Source organism: Mercurialis annua, linkage group LG2, assembly GCF_937616625.2.
Source record: "Mercurialis annua linkage group LG2, ddMerAnnu1.2, whole genome shotgun sequence".
In the NCBI taxonomy this organism is placed as follows: domain Eukaryota; kingdom Viridiplantae; phylum Streptophyta; class Magnoliopsida; order Malpighiales; family Euphorbiaceae; genus Mercurialis; species Mercurialis annua.
This window is the reverse complement of record NC_065571.1, coordinates 42,853,933-42,871,721: the sequence shown is the minus strand read 5'-3', so window position 1 is coordinate 42,871,721 and position 17,789 is coordinate 42,853,933. Positions and strand designations below refer to the sequence as shown.

At 31.5% G+C, this 17,789-nt stretch overlaps 1 protein-coding gene across 2 annotated transcripts; it reads left to right on the top strand.

Moving 5' to 3' along the window:
* Positions 1–8,325: 8,325 nt before the first annotated feature.
* On the top strand, positions 8,326–14,192 carry LOC126667696 (peptidyl-prolyl cis-trans isomerase FKBP43-like). 2 transcript variants are annotated; one of them, XM_050360747.2, is made up of 8 exons: positions 8,326–8,708; positions 8,789–8,919; positions 9,650–9,959; positions 10,306–10,713; positions 11,100–11,321; positions 11,445–11,651; positions 12,100–12,271; positions 13,701–14,192. In XM_050360747.2, the coding sequence occupies exons 1-7, from the start codon at positions 8,377–8,379 to the stop codon at positions 12,239–12,241; spliced, it is 1,752 nt and encodes a 583-aa protein (XP_050216704.1). In that variant the 5' UTR covers positions 8,326–8,376; the 3' UTR covers positions 12,242–12,271; positions 13,701–14,192. The 2 variants fall into 2 exon arrangements, with proteins under 2 accessions (XP_050216704.1, XP_050216702.1); XM_050360745.2 differs by having other exon boundaries at positions 11,097–11,321.
* The last annotated feature ends 3,597 nt before the right edge of the window (positions 14,193–17,789 follow it).

The window sequence follows — 17,789 nt, the reverse complement described above, 5'->3', positions numbered from 1 at the left end:
AACTTTTTTAATCATTTTCACCGTCTTCTTCACTTAAAAACTTCTAAAAAAACTAATTAATTTTCATCCTAATTAATTCTAATAAAATACTAATAAAACTTAATTGAAAAAACGAATTAATTTTAAAATCGCCACCGACTACCAAATCTACGGCTGGAACCCGCTGCAACCGTCCCATTTAATTTTTTTTCTATATTTTCAATCCTCTTTGAATCCTCTCAAACAGGATGAACAGTGTTCATCCTTATTTGAGGATGAACAAGATATGTTCATCCTCAAAAGAGGATGAACAGTCTGTTCATCCTCGAAAGAGAGGATGAACAGGCCCACTGTTCATCCTCTCTGAGAGGATATACATTGTTCATCCTCTCAAAGAGGATTAAAAAAATTTAAAAATGATTTTTTTCCAGTAAAATTTTAAAAATTAGTTGAACTTCAATTAAATTTTGACGTATCTAATTAGGTTTCTATTATTTTAAATGGACTTCGATGTGTTTAATAAATTTTTATTTGTTTCACTTGTGTTTTGTAGTGTTTAATTAAGTTTCAATGTATTTAATTAGATTTCTATTTGTTTTACTGTGTTTCGAAGTGTTTAATTAGGTTTCGATTGGTTTAATTGAGTTTTAAGCGGTTTTAACTTATAATTTTATTTAATTATAGATATTTAAAAGAAAAAGATGGTGAAATGTGTTAAGAAAAATTATAAGTAAAAGTTTGGTAAGTTTTTCGAACATTAAGGCTGTTTTTGACCTTTTTCCATATGTGTCACGTCATCATTTAACAGAGATTTTGGACGAAAGGGGTTTTTGGTTCGAAAAATAAAATTAAGGGGTCGTTTTGGACCAAAAAAAATAAAAGGACCGTCTTGTACTTTCTTAGAAAGTTCAGGGATTTTTTTATACCTTCGGCCTTTTTTCTTTAATCAAACATTTTACTTTTTTATTTATATATTTATAATTAATTTTGTAAATTATATTTTAAAATTATAAATTAAATTTTCAAATTATAAATATAGAAAAGAGCAAAACTATGCTACTGAATCGCTAAAGACTTTCTAGTGCATTTTCGAAATTTTGGTTTCTAATTTCAATAGGACAAATTATTTAAAAGCATTTTTAAAATCTGAAAAATATAACTACTAATTGCTCACGTAATTAAATTTTATACTTAATTCAAAATAGAGCAAACTTATCAATTTTTTATAAATAGCATAACTTTTATGTAAGGGTGACCATGATTTTTAAACCGGCGTTCCAATTCGGAACTCTCAGTTCACAGTTCTAGAAACACTTGAACCGGCTCTAAAATGCCCTTTGGAACTTGAGATCGTCGTACTTTTGCGATTATAAAAATCATTTGATAATCTACTGAGGTATTCTTTTTTAGTTCGTAAATGCTTGTTTTTAAAACTAGATGATACGCTGATCCTACGTGATCGTGTTAATGTGATCAACACCCGGATTGTGTATTTTAATTTTGAATTGAAATATACGATCTAGAACCCGCACTCCCCGCTGCATACTTTCAAAAGGAACTTCAACCTTTGTTGGCGATTTTAATTGGATGCTTTCATCTATTGAGAAAGACATTCCAAAAATATACCCCTTGTATATAAAGAAAATTCTTCATTCGATATTTCCAATTAGTGTAATTGAATCCATCAAGAAACGGTTTGAGAGTGATGAAGAAATATTCGGTTGTCATTTTTGATCGGAAACAGCTCTTGCAATTAAGCACAAAAAAGAGACCTAAACTCTGATACCAATTGAAATCTCAAACTGGGTATAAAGAAACCAAAATAGGCAACCTAAGAGATTGTGAATGAAAGATTAAAATTCTTTTAAAAGCGGCATAAAGAATTTAGAGAGAGTTAGAGATTGGGGAGATCTGAGACAAGATTAAGAGTGGTTCGGATTACAAAACAATCCTACATCCACCACTCAATTAAGGATTGAGATTTGAAATCCACTAATCAAGATTCACAAGAAATATTTTAAGCTTACTTCAAATTTAGTATTTTTAGTTAAACATTAACTAATGTGAGTTTTATCAAAGATAGACTTAAACTTACAATGGTTGATTTACTAGGGTTAATCAAGAACCCACAAAGCGAGCAGTTTATAAGCTTACTACAAAATTACAACATAAAATATGAATTAAGAAAAGAGAGGGTGTTGTTATTTTAAAGGTGTAATTATTAACCTTGAAACAATGCAAATGAGTATGTATTTATACTCATGCAAAATTTTAAATAAAACCAACAAAGAAAATAACTTTTTGCCAACAGACAGATGGTCGCGCCCGTGACCTAGCTAGGAGCCAGATTCTTCCAAAGCCTAGTGCCACATATCATCACTTCATTGGGGGACTTTAAATATATATGTTGGGTCTTCAACGGTCATGTACATCGCGCCCATGATGCTCCATATCACGCTCATAATGTTCTTCTTGAAGTTAGGGTTTGATGTGAGGCCTGAGGGTCGCGCCCGTGACTCCATTCTTTCATAGGCGCGAAAAACAGTTTGTTTCTCTACAATGGAGAAAACTCGTTTTCTGCTAGAAGGCTTTGAATTGATGCTTCAATATTCTGGGATGTCCCTACACACTTATGAACATTATTAGAACATTCGTTGTTGATTGTCAAAACAAAAATAAAGGAGTATGAAAAGACAGAGGTCCAACAAAAATATAAAACCATTTTTATTTCTTTGATTATTCATTACACCAAATCCTCCTATATGTTATCTCTCTACACTCTTTGATAATTTTCTTCCTCTAAAAATCATGGCAATTTGTTCCTTTTCACCCTTAAAACCACTCCCACTCTCACCTTCGCTCAACAATACAAAGCTCTCATCTCTATCTCCCCACAATCATCATAACTGAACCCGAACGTAATTGTCGCCAGTTTGGGTCCCAACTTTAACTTATTAGGTTGTGTAGTAGACAAACTCAAAGATTTTATATATGTCATTGTCTATTCTTCAGTTCATTCAGATGAGATATCAATTTTTAAGATTTGCGGAATCCACGCAAGTAAATATTTTTTCCAAAAATCCATTATGGAATTGTGCTGGTATTGCTACTATAAAAATGCTTAATATTGGAATAGTGGAGTTATCATTAACCTCGGGATCTTTTAAATTCAATTCCATATTTGGGTCTGAGTCGAGTTTTTCATGGAGTCGGTTCTATCTTGGCTATATCTTCTTTTCTCTTTATCATGTTTTAACTCAGTTTGTGTTTTGGTGCATCATAATCAGATGTTGGGAACGAAGGAACCACATGTTAAGTTGTTGTATTTTGGTTGACGATGATAATCAATTGATTTTGCAAGAATGAGAGGTGAAGATAACATACAGATGGTTTTGAACCATTTGAAAGAGAAAGAGCTAGAAAGAAATTATGTTCGAAGTTGCAAGTGAGGAAGTAGAGGAAGATGATGGAGGGGAAAATACTCCAAATTCTCTTTGTATGTTTTCATTGTTACCATGTGTCATTTTTATATTTTAAAATTTGTGTTTTTTATTTTTAGCTAACACGTCGAATTAGTTAATGATCATGTAAAAGTGTCGTTAAATTTGTGTTTAAATGTCCTCTTTTTGTATGTAAGGATCATTTTTTGACGAAAAAAACATTAGTGGTTTAAGCATAGGGGTGTGCACGGTTTTGGGGAATCCAGGGATCGCTAAATCTTCGGAACCGTACCAAAAGTCGAGGATCTCTAAAATGAGATTTCTGAAACCGTACCATAAATTGGTTCGGTTCAGTTCAGAGATTTCATTTTTCAGTATGTTTCTATACGGGATTCGGGTCTAACGGTTTGGTACGGTTCAGTATAAATATCACTAGAACCACATGTTTTTTTATCTATTACACGATCTCGAATATTTTTATCATATTATTTTAATTCATCAAACTATTTTTTAGTTTTGTGCTTACAAATTTAATCCTCTTTTATTTATTTTAAAAAATATCACAAATAAATATTTTTAAAAAATAAATAATAAAATAAAAATTTTTAAAAAAATAACAACTAAAATACGAACTCATATATTTCTATATTTTTTTCGGTTCAAATGCCTACACTGAGTGAAAAATATATACACACAATATTTTTGTTAAAATGCAATTCTAACAAGCAAATGTTTCGTATTGAATAAAAGGGTACTTTTATAATCAAAACACATTTGTGAAAACATATGAAATGAAATAGTGTACTATATAGTCCATTTCATTAAACCAATATTTTCTTTTAGTAAGACCAAAATTATATAACTTAGCCAAAATAGAAAGAGTTATAAATATAAATATACAAATAACTTATTTAAATTTTAAATATTAATTTATTAAAATTTAATTATTGAAAATTAAAAAAGATTATATTATTTTAATTAAAATAAATAATATTAGTTAATACAATTAAATATATAATTCCATTTATAAGTAAATGAATAATTTTTCTGTATATAAATATTTTAAGCATATATTATGATAATTATAAATTAGTTTTCAGAATTTATTAATAAAAATATAATATGAATATAATAAATTAAACATATATGTATATATATTTATATATAATTGTCACGACCCAAATTTATGAGTCGCGACCGGCGCTAGGGAATGAGAGTGTTAGCTCCAAAACCCGTAGCAAGCCTAAAATTCTGTGAATTTTTCGCATATCAAATCATGTTTCATATATCAAAATACATGTGACCTCATTTTACAAAAACATCAGAGTTAAAATGCACTATACAAATACATAGACAAAAACATCTAGACTACTGCGGACCGCTAGAATGAAAACCTTCTTTCACTTCTTGTGCAAATAACTTCCAAGAATTAAAACTTCGTAAGCTTGACTTTCCAAATCATATCATGTTATCCCTGAAAAATGGAAGAAGCAACGGGGTCAGTATAAAACTGAGTGAGTTCACCAAATTACACGCAATATCACATGAAGGGTTAAAACCGTTGAAAACCCATTTTATATATAGAAAATACTCTTTTGAAATCATATTGCATACCCTGTTTACTTTCATTCATAACTCTTCGTTTATTTCATAAACTTATAGTTTATACGTATTTGACATCTTTGATTTCTTATTAAGGTATTGATATTTTTCTTTCTCGTTTTGTTGCAATAATTTTCGATCGAATCTTAAATCTTAGGTTATATCATCATGATTCTAAATCGAATTAAATCATTGGCAAGTCTCTTGTGACTTGATCCTTATGGTTGGGTCCCGAGATAGTTCAACCGAGTTACCTTCAACCATGTGGCACAGTCCCGAGATAGTTCGACCGAGTTACTCATGCCACTACTTGATCCCAAGTTGTGAGTCCCGAGATAGTTCAACCGAGTTACTCACTAGACACAGGTCCCGAGATAGTTCAACCGAGTTACCTTCGTGTCTGCATTCGGACTCTGCACCCTGCAAATCTTTTGAACTTAACTGTCGATTCATATAATTCCTATCGACATTTAATAGGAGTGTTTGTTCACATTGTGTCTCGATCTTGTTTCGTATTGATTCTCGATGTATCACACTTACTTTTTATTTCGTATGAGTTCCGAGGACTATCATCGAGAATGGATGAGATACAGGTTCCGGGATAATTCTACCGAGTTCCACCTTGTATCTCAGTTCTTATTATTGAATATGTCAGAGTACACTTTTCTTATCTCATGTATTTATCATTTCGATGATTTATGTTGGGTTTTCTTGATCCTTTATGGACCATGACATGCACAATATAATCTAAGAGCATACATTTATAACACACGCACAATAGGGTATTGATTTCATTTAATAGTACATATTGGAATGTACTACATTTCTTTACTCTTATATTGTCGACACTAGTGTGTCATTTGACATTTGATTACATTTCATATTACTTTACCCTTCCACGGTATTTTAAGCATTTATGATATTTTTCATTTAATACGTTATCATCAAGATAACATAATTCGATAACACAAGCATTTTCAAATCATACAATATATATTCTTTTCAATAATATGATATTATATATTCATATAGCTCGTCGTATTAAAATATACGACTTTATGAATATTAACGAGTAATTTAAAGTGTACTCACCACTTGCTATCCAAATTCTTCAAATAAGCATGACGATATATCGATCCGTTTGCCTCTAGCCTTGTCGATAGTCGCTCGTCCGATCTACGCAAATATAATAATAGCAAGAATTAATAAAATTCTAGCTATTATTAACTTAGCCAAAATTATGTTTCTAGCCAACTTCGACTATTGAAAACGCTTACTTAAAATAGTCCTACCTCTAAAGAAAATTGACATTCCTAAAGTTTAGAACGTCGCCTACAACTTTCGTTGAGGTCTCGGACCATGAAACGCACCCGAAGGTGTCAAAAATCAGCTCGGAAGTTATTTTCTTGGAGCTGTTTACAAGTGTAGGGCAGATTGCACGACAAAATGTTCTGTCCAAAATGAACATCTTAAAGTCCGATTCAACATAAACTCAAACTTAGACAATTATATTTAACGTCCTAAAGTTTCCGTATCAACAAACGGAACTTGATTTGGAGCTATACAGCTCGAGATATTGCTCTTGCAATATGGCTGTTTTGCAGGACATTTTTCTGCAAAAACGTTAACTATTGTCTATGCATTCGGATCACAACTTTTACGCATCGTAGTTAGCCTATCGATTCCAAACTCTAACTCAACATAATCTAGCCCCTTACACACATTAACACCAAATACAATTTAAGACCTCATTATTATCAAAATCATTTGGACATGATCTTTACATTTTTGGCCAAATCATTCATGCCATTTCCAATCAAAGTTTAACAACCAAACTTTATTTCAATTCAGCTCTAATCAACCTAAAATCCATGCTTATAACCATCAACACACATATATCATGATCTTCAGCCCATGGCCGAAACCCTAAGCCACCATTAATGAACATCAAAACCGAAATCAAAGCTCTACAACCCTAACTAAATGATGAGCTTATTACCTTGAATTCCTGGGCTAGATCAGTAGAGGTCGTTCTCCTCTTTCCGTGACGCAAGAATCGTCCAAATCGGATAAGAAACGAGTGAGATATGGCCTTGGAAAGGTTTATCATGTTCTTGGATCAAGAAAGAAGATGACGATTTTGTTGGCTGAAAATGAGGTTTTTTGCTGGTTTAAATCAAGATAAAATGATATTATATTTTATGGGCAAAGTGCCTCCTTTAATCCTTGGAGTTGCCACCTCCTTACACTTTGATTACTAACTTTTCTTTTGTCCGATTTAGTCCACCAATCGCTTAACCATTCGATTCTCGATAAATTCCGTATTATTTATTTTCAAATAAATAATTTTAATTCCATATCTTATAGCTGTACTTTCCAATAATTTATTTTGGCAATTTTGGCCAAAAACGCTCAAATTTCCATTTTGAGCTAACTTGCACTTTTTCTCACTTTTTTGTCCAATTTTCATATTAATGACTATCGATAACCACTTTATCAATATTATTTTTTTATCTTGAGAAAATAGAGTAAAACACAACTTCCTTCGGAAGTTTGTGGTTAAAAGTCCACTTTAGCCCTTAAAGTGGCTAATTTGCACTTTAATCCTTATTCTTAACTAATCGTCAAACTTTCTTCTAGACGATCTCGTATACTTACGAAACTTTGACGATCATATATTAATAATATTTCACGGACCTTGACGTGAATAATATTAACTCTGGCTTTCCAACTTATTTTATTTTATTCCCTTTTTGTCTCGATTAAATCCAATTTATCGCATAATAATTTTCCATTTAAATTATTATTCTACGATAATCCCAATAGACCCGCTTTGGTCTAAATTCGTATTTTCCAATCTTAATCTGATATTCTCGTTTTTAATCTTTACGATTATGTCCCGTGACACTTCACGTAATACCTCAAAAATTTAGGTTATTACAATAATATCGGTTTTTCGGTTACAGTCTTGGTTCTTCGGTTCGGGGCGGTTCTCGGTACAGAGATTTACCTAAGATTCAGAACCGTACCAATTAAATTTTTGGTTCGGTTCGGTTCGGAAAAAGTCAATGGTCAACTTATATTTTTTGGTTTTTGATATTTTCAGTTCGATTCTTGGTCCGGGTTCGGGGATCTACAAGACCCGTGCACACCCCCTATTTAGGCGAGACACGGGCAAACACGCCAGGGTCATTTTTGCACCTTTTCCCTATACAACATGATTAAAGTTAAAGTTCAAAACCACAAGGTCAAATTTGTAAATTGAGCTTGTTTTACGCGGTTGGTTAATCTTCCCTAGGGTTTATTTGAAACTTTTGAATTCCCAATTGCATTTCGTCCCCCAAAAAGAAAAAGAATGGGGTTCTGGGGAACAGAAGTGAAACCTGGAAGACCGTTCACTCACGCCCAAAAACACCAGCGGCTTCACATTTCTCAGGCCACCCTAGGAAGCGGCAATACCGGAAGAACACAGAAGAGCGTCGTTCAATGCAATGTAGGCAACAAGGCTCCTGTTTTTCTATGCACTTTATTTCCTAATCAATCGGAATCATGCCAGTTGAATGTCGAATTCCAAGAGCTTGACGACGTCATTTTCTCCGTTATCGGTCCTCGTAGTGTTCACCTCACTGGTTATTATCTGCCTGAGTCTGGAAGTCGACGGTTACACCACTTTGATGATGAATCTGAGTATGCTTTTTTTTCCTCTCTTTTTTTGATTTTATTTGTTGTGTTTTTGTTGTGTTTTCTTGACTTTAGTGATTTGGTAGGGAATCGTATGGAGAGGATATTGCTGATACAGAGACGGAAAGATCCGATGGTGATAAAGATAATGTTGATGATGATTATGAGGATAGTTTTATCGATGATGACGATGATGAACCGCATGTTGTCGACGGAGGTTTACTTTCATCTCCTATATCATGATTGTTTTTATTGAATTTCCGAAACATTTACTTGCTTGTAGATTGTATGTCTTCAGAGTCATATAGCTGACAGAATTATACTAATTTACGGACTCGTTGTTTCATCTGTTTTGGTTAGAGTTAGGTGCTGTCCATGTCAAATGCATTTATGTAAATTTGTGGAAATCAACTGTAGTTTGTCACTAATTTCAAAAGTTAATGTTTTAAAAGTAGTTGTTAATTTTTAATCAGGTTTCTGTATTTCAGTTACGTGTATGCTCCGGCTATATTTTTGTCTGTATGGGAGTAGGTATAAATTGGCAACTTTATTACTTGTGAAATCAAGTTCTGGCAGTGGCACCAATGAATCTGAGCATCAACAGTTTAATTTATGTATTATCAGCTTAGTAGACTGGGCGTTGTTTTCCCCATTTCTAAATCAGACATGACATTTAGCTTTTTGAGTATAATTGAAAAAAAAAATCAAAAGTAAGTGGATATTAAAGTTCTGTAATTTTATTTAGCTGCTCAAGTTTCAGCCTAGGTATACAGGTTTTAACATCAATAATTGCACTTGCTGCATACATGGAAGCCCAAGGGATTTTAACATTTATTGGCACTTGTCTCTCAAAAATTAATAATAATTCATCATGCATTTTTTTTGTTACGCAGAGCAACTTCCTCAAAAGCTAAGTTGCTTCAATATTTTGTCATTGTTATTGTCAGATGTCGTAGATGCATCACCTAAGAACAAGAAGACCAGCTTGAGAAGGCTGCGAAAGAAGTACCAAGTGTGTGAATCAGATGAAGAAAAAACTTATCAGCAACTTTCTGAAGGTGGCTCTAGTAAAGAAATATTGGACAGTGAAAATGAAGACTTGCTTCCTATTTCTTCCTTTTGTAAATCTGCTGCAAAGAATAGAACGTTAGAAGCAGAGGAAAATACCGAGAAAGAAATAAAGCACACAATTGATTTTGACAGGATAATACCAGAACAAGAAGCAGATGCTACTGTGGATGCTGAGGCTAATGAAAGGTAATGTTGACAACTGCACACATAATTAAAAGGTGTTGCAATTTACTTGTCCTTTTTGAAAATTATGTTAATTATGAATGACTGGTGCTTTACATTGTAAAATGCTATGCGACAATTTCTTCAGGAAAATTTGGTTGTAAAAATTCATATGTAAAACTGTAAAAGCCAGATTTGAGTCCACCACAATTTCTGTTGATGGAAATTAGCATCATGAGGAATGGGATATTATGGATTCTACTATTATTATTATTATTATGCTTGTTCTCAAAGGTTTCTGTGTGTTTTAGCTGGAGGTGACTTCTTGTTGTTTATGTATATAGTTTACTTAGTTCATACATGTGTGCAGGCAGCCTGATCGACAGAAGTCAATCCTGCATCTTGTTGAAGGGAGCTTAGAGAATGGTTCAAAGCTTAACAAGAAAAAGAAAACTCTGGTCAACAAGTATAAAGAGCATAAAAACGCAGAAGAAGATGATTTTTCTGCTGGCACGGTTATTAAACACGACGAGGCCAAGGAAATTGAAACAAAAGTTGATCAATTGCAATCTACTGGAGTGGGCTCTGAGACTAGTGCAAAGCCTAAGAAGAAGAAGAAGAAGAAAAAGCATTCCAAAGAGGAGATACAGCTTAAAGATGGAACTGAAGATATTTCAGTCCTTAAAATGGATCAGGCCCAACAAAGTGAGAAAAAAGCTGATCAATCTAGTCAAGCTATTGCTGTTAAAAACGGAGAATTCCAGGCAACTGGAAATAAGTAAGTTTGATTTTTCAGCCTATTCCTTAAAAAATCAAGAGGTTGGATTAAAATAATTAAAGTTAACAGTTACTTGTTGGACAAAGATTTTCAGAAGAATATATGACAGTAACAGTTATTGAACTTAGTGTTTAATTTAACTGATCCCACTTTGCTACCTGCCAACCTCATAAAAAATGGTTAAACTGAGATTAGCCTTTTTCGAGCGAGCTGTTACAGTTTTCTCTCTATTAAAGGCCTCTGTCCACTACTCATAATAATCTTATAGAAGTTACCATCTTCTTCGTGTAGCCACCTTCATTAACAGGCCAATCAACTTCATTTTTTTTTATTTCAAATCCTTTCAATCCAACATATATAATTTACTATGTGTGGTTATATAGCAGAGACTCTCTGCTTTCCATTGAAGTGGCCCATGGAATTGCTGCAAGTACCAGGAAAAAAAAGAAAATGCTTGCGAAGGAGGAAAAAGGTGCTGGAGCTGATAATTCCTTTCTTGGTAGTGGTTGTAGAGAAGATAAAATGGAGCTAAATGGGGCCAACAGTGAAAACATAGAGAAAGATATCTCACCTAGTGGAGAAGAATTTCAAACGCAAGCAAATGAGAAGTTAGTTTCAGTTTTTTAGCTTCCTATTCTGTTGACTTTGTTCCTTTTTTTTTCCAGACCTGTTAAGAAAAAATATCTTAGTTTGAAAACGCCCTTTTGTTAAGCTCATCTTTATCTTATCAGGAATGCTTCCCTGACACATGATTCGGAGATGCTTATTACTCAGTCTGGACCTGATAATTGTTCAAAGACTAAGAGAAAAAGGAAAAAGTCTGTTGATAATAAAATTACTGAAGCTGAAAGTGGAAATAATACCAATGTTATCATTAAGGACAGAACCGGTCAAGATGAGTTCAAGTCTGATGGCCTTGAACATGAGAAAAATCAAAGGCAAGCCAGTTGTGTGTAGAAAGTTTCATGTTTTTTAAATTTGTAGAGCTGTTCTTGTGGGTTTCTGTACATTTTCTATCTGAGTTTAATGTTGTTGCCTTATCATGCTGATTAGAAATTGTTCCCTAGGTCTCTCCACTTCTTTATTTGGTTCAATAGGATAACAAAAGAATATGGGAACTGTTAGCTTGAACGTTTTGGACCTTTTGATCACTAAAAGCATGATTAGTTTGCGAGTCATGTTTTCATCTCATAGAACACAATTGGAAGAATATGGACATTACCAGCATTATATATATGGACTCGGAAAGGGCATGGTTTCTTTTTATCTTATGAATAATTACATGGATTATGTTTGCAGATCTTAGCAATGGCTTATTATAGTGATGTGTGAGAATGCTTCGGTTTTGTTTTTAAATCCTTAACTAAACATTTCTGTTTTGTGCAGCATTTCTGAAACGGTTGCTAACCAATCTGCTAAGGAAAATCACTCTCACAAGAAGAAGAAAAGGAAGAAAATGAGTAAAACTCAGGAGGATGGTGAGAACATGGTAGAATTAAAGCACAAGACCTTGGAAACCAGGGAATAGGATGACAAAATTGCTACTTTTGGGAAAAAGGTAACTTTCTTTTCATTTACCTAGGTAATATAATGGATGAAGTTCTTATTATCATATTGCCTTATTTTGTCCTTGTGTATGAAAGTCCTTTTGTTGTAATTTTTGGTAATCAAAATAATTGGGAGAAGTTTTTAGATTTTATGCTGAGGTATCTAAAAAGATTAAGGCAATGTTTGGTTCATGGAATGGAATAGCATGGAATAGAATAGCTATTCCATAAGGAATGGAATAGCTATTCTTTAGTTTTTGAGAGGAGTACTTATTCCACAAAATCATGGAATAACAATTCTATGGAATACCTATTCCATGAATCAAAGCAAAGAATTGTCATTCTATAGGGAATAGCTATTTCATTCCGCAGCTATTCCATGAACCAAACATGGCCTAAAATCAGTTAGACAGTGCATTGTTTTTGGTTTGTGGTTATCCTTAATTGTTGGCTTAGATTCAGAGATGAGACTTAAGCAGATAATTTGAGAGAAGGAAACAAAAATTGGTTTTGAAATTCTTTTTCCTTTATCAACTATTGCATTAAAGTTGCTGTTTTCCTTGATTACAGTATGTCCTATTGAGTAATATAGGATTGCTAATGTTTGCAAATATCATTTTGAAATCATGAAAGAATTGAACAATACTTGCTTGATGGTGATGTTGTCTCTCTTTTCTTACTCAACATATAGGGTCCACATGAATATCTTACATATGCCTTTTTTAAAAGGTTAATTACATAAAAATTCACGATCTTTGCACGTAATTTTATTTTAATCACGACTTTTAAAAGGTGGCGTTTAAATACACGGCCTTATATTTTGTTTCAAATCTACAACCAAAGTAAAAATTCGGTGTACTTTTTATGACTAAAAATTCATAATCCTACATATTCTAACCAAAAGATAATAAGATTTGGTGTCGATTTATAATTTGGGTGTTTAATTAATGGGTTTGTAAAGGACTTGGTCAACAAAAATTCATTGAATTGATGAATTTGAAACAAAATGAAAGATCAAAATGAAACTACATGCAAAGGTCGTGATTTTTTTTATGTAATTAACCCTTTTTTAAATTATGCTCTTTTAATCATTGTTATAGTGAGAATTATGAGATTACTAGTGATAGATTACTGTTTTCTTAAGCAATTCCGCTCATAGTTTATAATTAGGTATATGCTTTAAATATTCATTTATGGTTAGTTTTTGGTAAACGAGATTCAACACTTCAATTGTCGTAATGCCTTTATTTTATTTAATCTATGCAAGTGTCTTAAGTCTTAACGCCTTTATACTACAATCTCATTTGTGAAAGTATGAGCTTTCTATTTTAGTTTTCTGATTTCATGTTTCGTACTTCAAGATTGGTTGGTCTGTGAAAAAAGTTTTGAAAGTCTTGCGAGGCTCGAATGCTCTGAAACTCAACTCTCTACCATTTTCAGGTATGAAGACAAATGCGCTGCTATTTTGGGACATACAAAGGAATCACTGCAAGTGCCTATCCAGTATATGAGTTTTTAGTGCAGGCCTTTTGGTGCACAATTGTTATGCAAAAACAAGTATTTTGTGTTCACATTACACACCCAATGTTGTGTAATTGCTGGGTTAATATGCACGTATAGTAGGCATTTTTTGGGAACAGAAATGGTTCACTTTTTGGGCTCGTCATTCCTTGGAACAGAATTGGTGGTTCTGCGGGCATTTTGGCTTAGGTTCGCTTGCGAATTGGAAGGACTGTAGATGAATTTGAATATGTGCATATTTCGGGTTTAATACGAAGAGCGATCATTATATGGAAGAAATTTGATTGCTTACCATTCACAAATTTGCTAAGCTGCATTCTTAATTCGTTGTTTTTATTTTAAGGAGATTTTATGTAAAATGTTATTTTTCTTTGAGTTTTGCTTTTATATATTCTTTTTAGGTAAAATTCATATTTCACTCCTATACTAGTGTTTCTTTTTAGAATGGACGCCCTATTTTTTTCCCATGTCACTGTTCTGCTCCATACTTTTAAAATCATTCGAAAGAGAGTGGATTGTACAGATATTTAGGGATGAAAAAATGGCTGGCTAAATTATCCAATTGAACCGATGATTTTGGGTCGGTTCAGTTTGATTATAAATTTAGGTTTGGTCACTTTGATTTTGATATAAAAACTTTTTATTTTTTGTTATCAGTTTGGTTTGAAATTTAAATTATCTAAATTAATTGAACCAATTGAAAAATTAAAAATTTGATTTTTTTTTCTTTTTTGTATTTTATTCGGTTTCGTTTAAATCGGTTGGCTGTTGATCAATTATTAACATCTATTATATGAATGGATGTCAGGTGAATTTACGTGTATATTACTCACTTGACCAATATAATAAAAAATTATTCCATTTAATTTATGATCTATTTTTAAAAAAAAATTAATAAAAATGGATTATGATTTCCTCAAGTTCAATGAACTCGAGGGGATCATGTTTACGATATACACTGTTCATTTGATAATGAACGGTGCAATCGAAAAGGTACAATTTTAATCAAATTAGTTCACACCGTTTATTTTACAATGAACGATGTATAATAATTTAACATTTATTTGGGTCCACCTAAAGTGTACTGCAATAGTCCACTTTAAAATCATGGGACAAATACACAGATCACCCAAATAGACCCTTCTCTTTCATAAATACATCAGTCTATAATAAAATGTAAAAATCTCTCAATAAAAAATAAAACTATGCAGAAATACCTCAAAACCCAAAACAAACGGATTTACTGTTAAAATAGGACAATTATGCCCCCTTCTTCTCAACACAACCAAACCTTCAAATCATCTTCTTCTTTCTTTCAGATCAATCAAACAGTAGATAGCGAAGATAATTCCGATAATAGCTTTCTAAATCACAAGCATCGGGAGATTATAATCGTCGACTAAGCTAAAGTTGTAGAAATTCAAACTTCCGGCGTCGTTGAAAGTAAATTCAGGCAAAATCGCCGACAGAATAGCACTGCTTTGCCGCACTCGAGCTTACCGGAGTCACAATCGGCAGTAAGGCATGAGAATTTACTGTACAAATCTTAAGAGCAGTTAGTTTTTCTCATAACTGACCAGAACAGTGGAACGGGTTAGATCTTCACTTTTTGGGTTTGAGAGTGAAGCCGGTGGTCGTAGGTTGTTGTTGGATTTCTGCCTAATTCCTCCGCCATATATTCCTTCACTTGCCCATTAAAACCTCAAGGAAATAAGTAAGTTGAATTTTGTATATTTGATCAATTTCTATGGCCAAGATCTGAATAATTATCAATGTTCATTTATGTAAATGTGGCATTGACCTATTTGTTTAAATAGTGATGAGCTTTTAATTGTGTTATGCTACATTAGGTTCTTAAATTCTTGTTCTGTTCGATGAATGGAGTTACTTCTAGCTAAAAATAATTTTTGCCAATTTACAATGATATTTTAGTTTCATTTTGTTTCTTAAATCTATTTTTTTCCATTTGTTTTGGTGCGGAAATATTAACAATGAAGAAGGAAATAATATCAAGAACAAAAGCACCAAAATTAGCTATTACCGTGTTCTCATTCCTACAATCAAAAACCATGCCAAATTTTTTTAGTTAACTAAATACGAGAAATTCGTAAGCAAACCCTTATCGAAAATTTTAGTTAACTAAATTATATAATTGATATTCATTTGAATCTAAGTTGACATTTAGTCGGTTTTTATTGACATTCGGTTGATTCTTAATTGACATTTGGTTGATTTTCTGTTGACATTTGGTTGATCTTTAAAATTTGGTAAAACTGTAAAATAAAAACTTCAACATAAAGCGAGATAGACAATAAATAATAGAATATCTATTTTTTCACAAAATCACAGGATGATGCAATAGTTATGGTGTATGATTCAAATATTAATATTTGTTTTGTTGGTATATTATTTTTTGTTTACCTAATACAAAAATTGATTTGTTAATTTCGTAAAATTACATGGATAAAATGGATTTGAAATCAATCAGAAATGAATTTGGCATAAATTATCTCTTTGATGTTTTATAATAAGAATTTTTAATTATGTATAAACTAATATTTAAATTTAAGTTCAGTTGATCTTTAGTTGACATTCAATTGATCTGCAGTTGACATTCAGTTGATTTATGGTTGACATTCGGTTAATTTTTTAAATTTGACCAAATTATAAAGATTTTTTTTCAAGAAGATCCATTGTTATTGATCGTAGCTTTTAGCTACCAATCTTCTTATTTGGTTGATATGAAATAAACTGGAAGTGAATATATATATGCACACACGTAAGTTTCAAAAAATAATAAAAAATTGTATTTTACAATATATATGTACCACTTCATTATGTGCATTTGTAACCATAAATAAACTCAGTGTCAACTCTATATTTTTAATATCAGCTATATAAATAAAAACGGGAAATTTATATGAAATCTAGGGTTGACAATAAGTTGATTCATTAAATGTATGTTTAAAATTGAAAGTTGATTTGTAGTTATATAAATCTATGTTAAACTAATAAAAGTATATTTTAGAATTGACAATGAATCGATTCATACTTATATTTTTTTTACTTTATTTTGATATTTGGTTAATAGTTAATTGATTCTAAAATTATCCAATTTGTACTATTAATTTCCTCTCAAAATATTATAATTGCACAATCCAAGTTTAAATTAATTCGTGTCCTTAATGTTGTGTTAGTAAAAAACATTTGACATTTGGTTGACATTCAGTTAATTTGCAGTTGACGTTTAGTTGATTTATGGTTGACATTTGGTTAATTTTTAAAATTTGACCAAATTACAAAGGAAATTTTTCAAGGAGATTCCTTGTTATCGATTGTAGCTTTTAGCCACCAATCTTCTTATTTCGTTGATCATAAACTGAAAGTAAACATGTATATATAAATTATACGTAAATTTTAAAGAACAATAAAAAATTGTATTTTATTATGTACATTTACTAGTTTATAATAATGTGCTTTTCTAATCATAAATCAACTCATTATCAACTCTATATTTTAAATATCAGCTACATACGTTAAATTTATATGAAATCTAGAGTTGACCATAAGTTGATTCATTAAATGTATATTTATAATCGAAAGTTGATAATGAGTTGATTCGTAGTTATATAAACCTATGTTAAACCAATAAATATATATTTTAGAGTTGACAATGAATCGATTTATGCTTACAAAAATATATATTAAATTAATAAATATATATTCAAAATTTAAAGTTGGCCATAAGTCGATTTATAGTTATGTAAACACGTGATAAATTAAAAATATATATTTCAAATTTAAAGTTGCCAATAAATTTATTTATATTTATATAAACACATGATAGACTAATTAATATATATTTAAAATTTAAAGTTGAGAATGAGTTAATTTATGGTTACATGATAAACTAATAAAAATACATTAAAAATTTAAAATTGATAGTAAATTGATTTTTGATTACACAAAAACATGATAAAATAAAATATATACATTTAAAATCTTAAA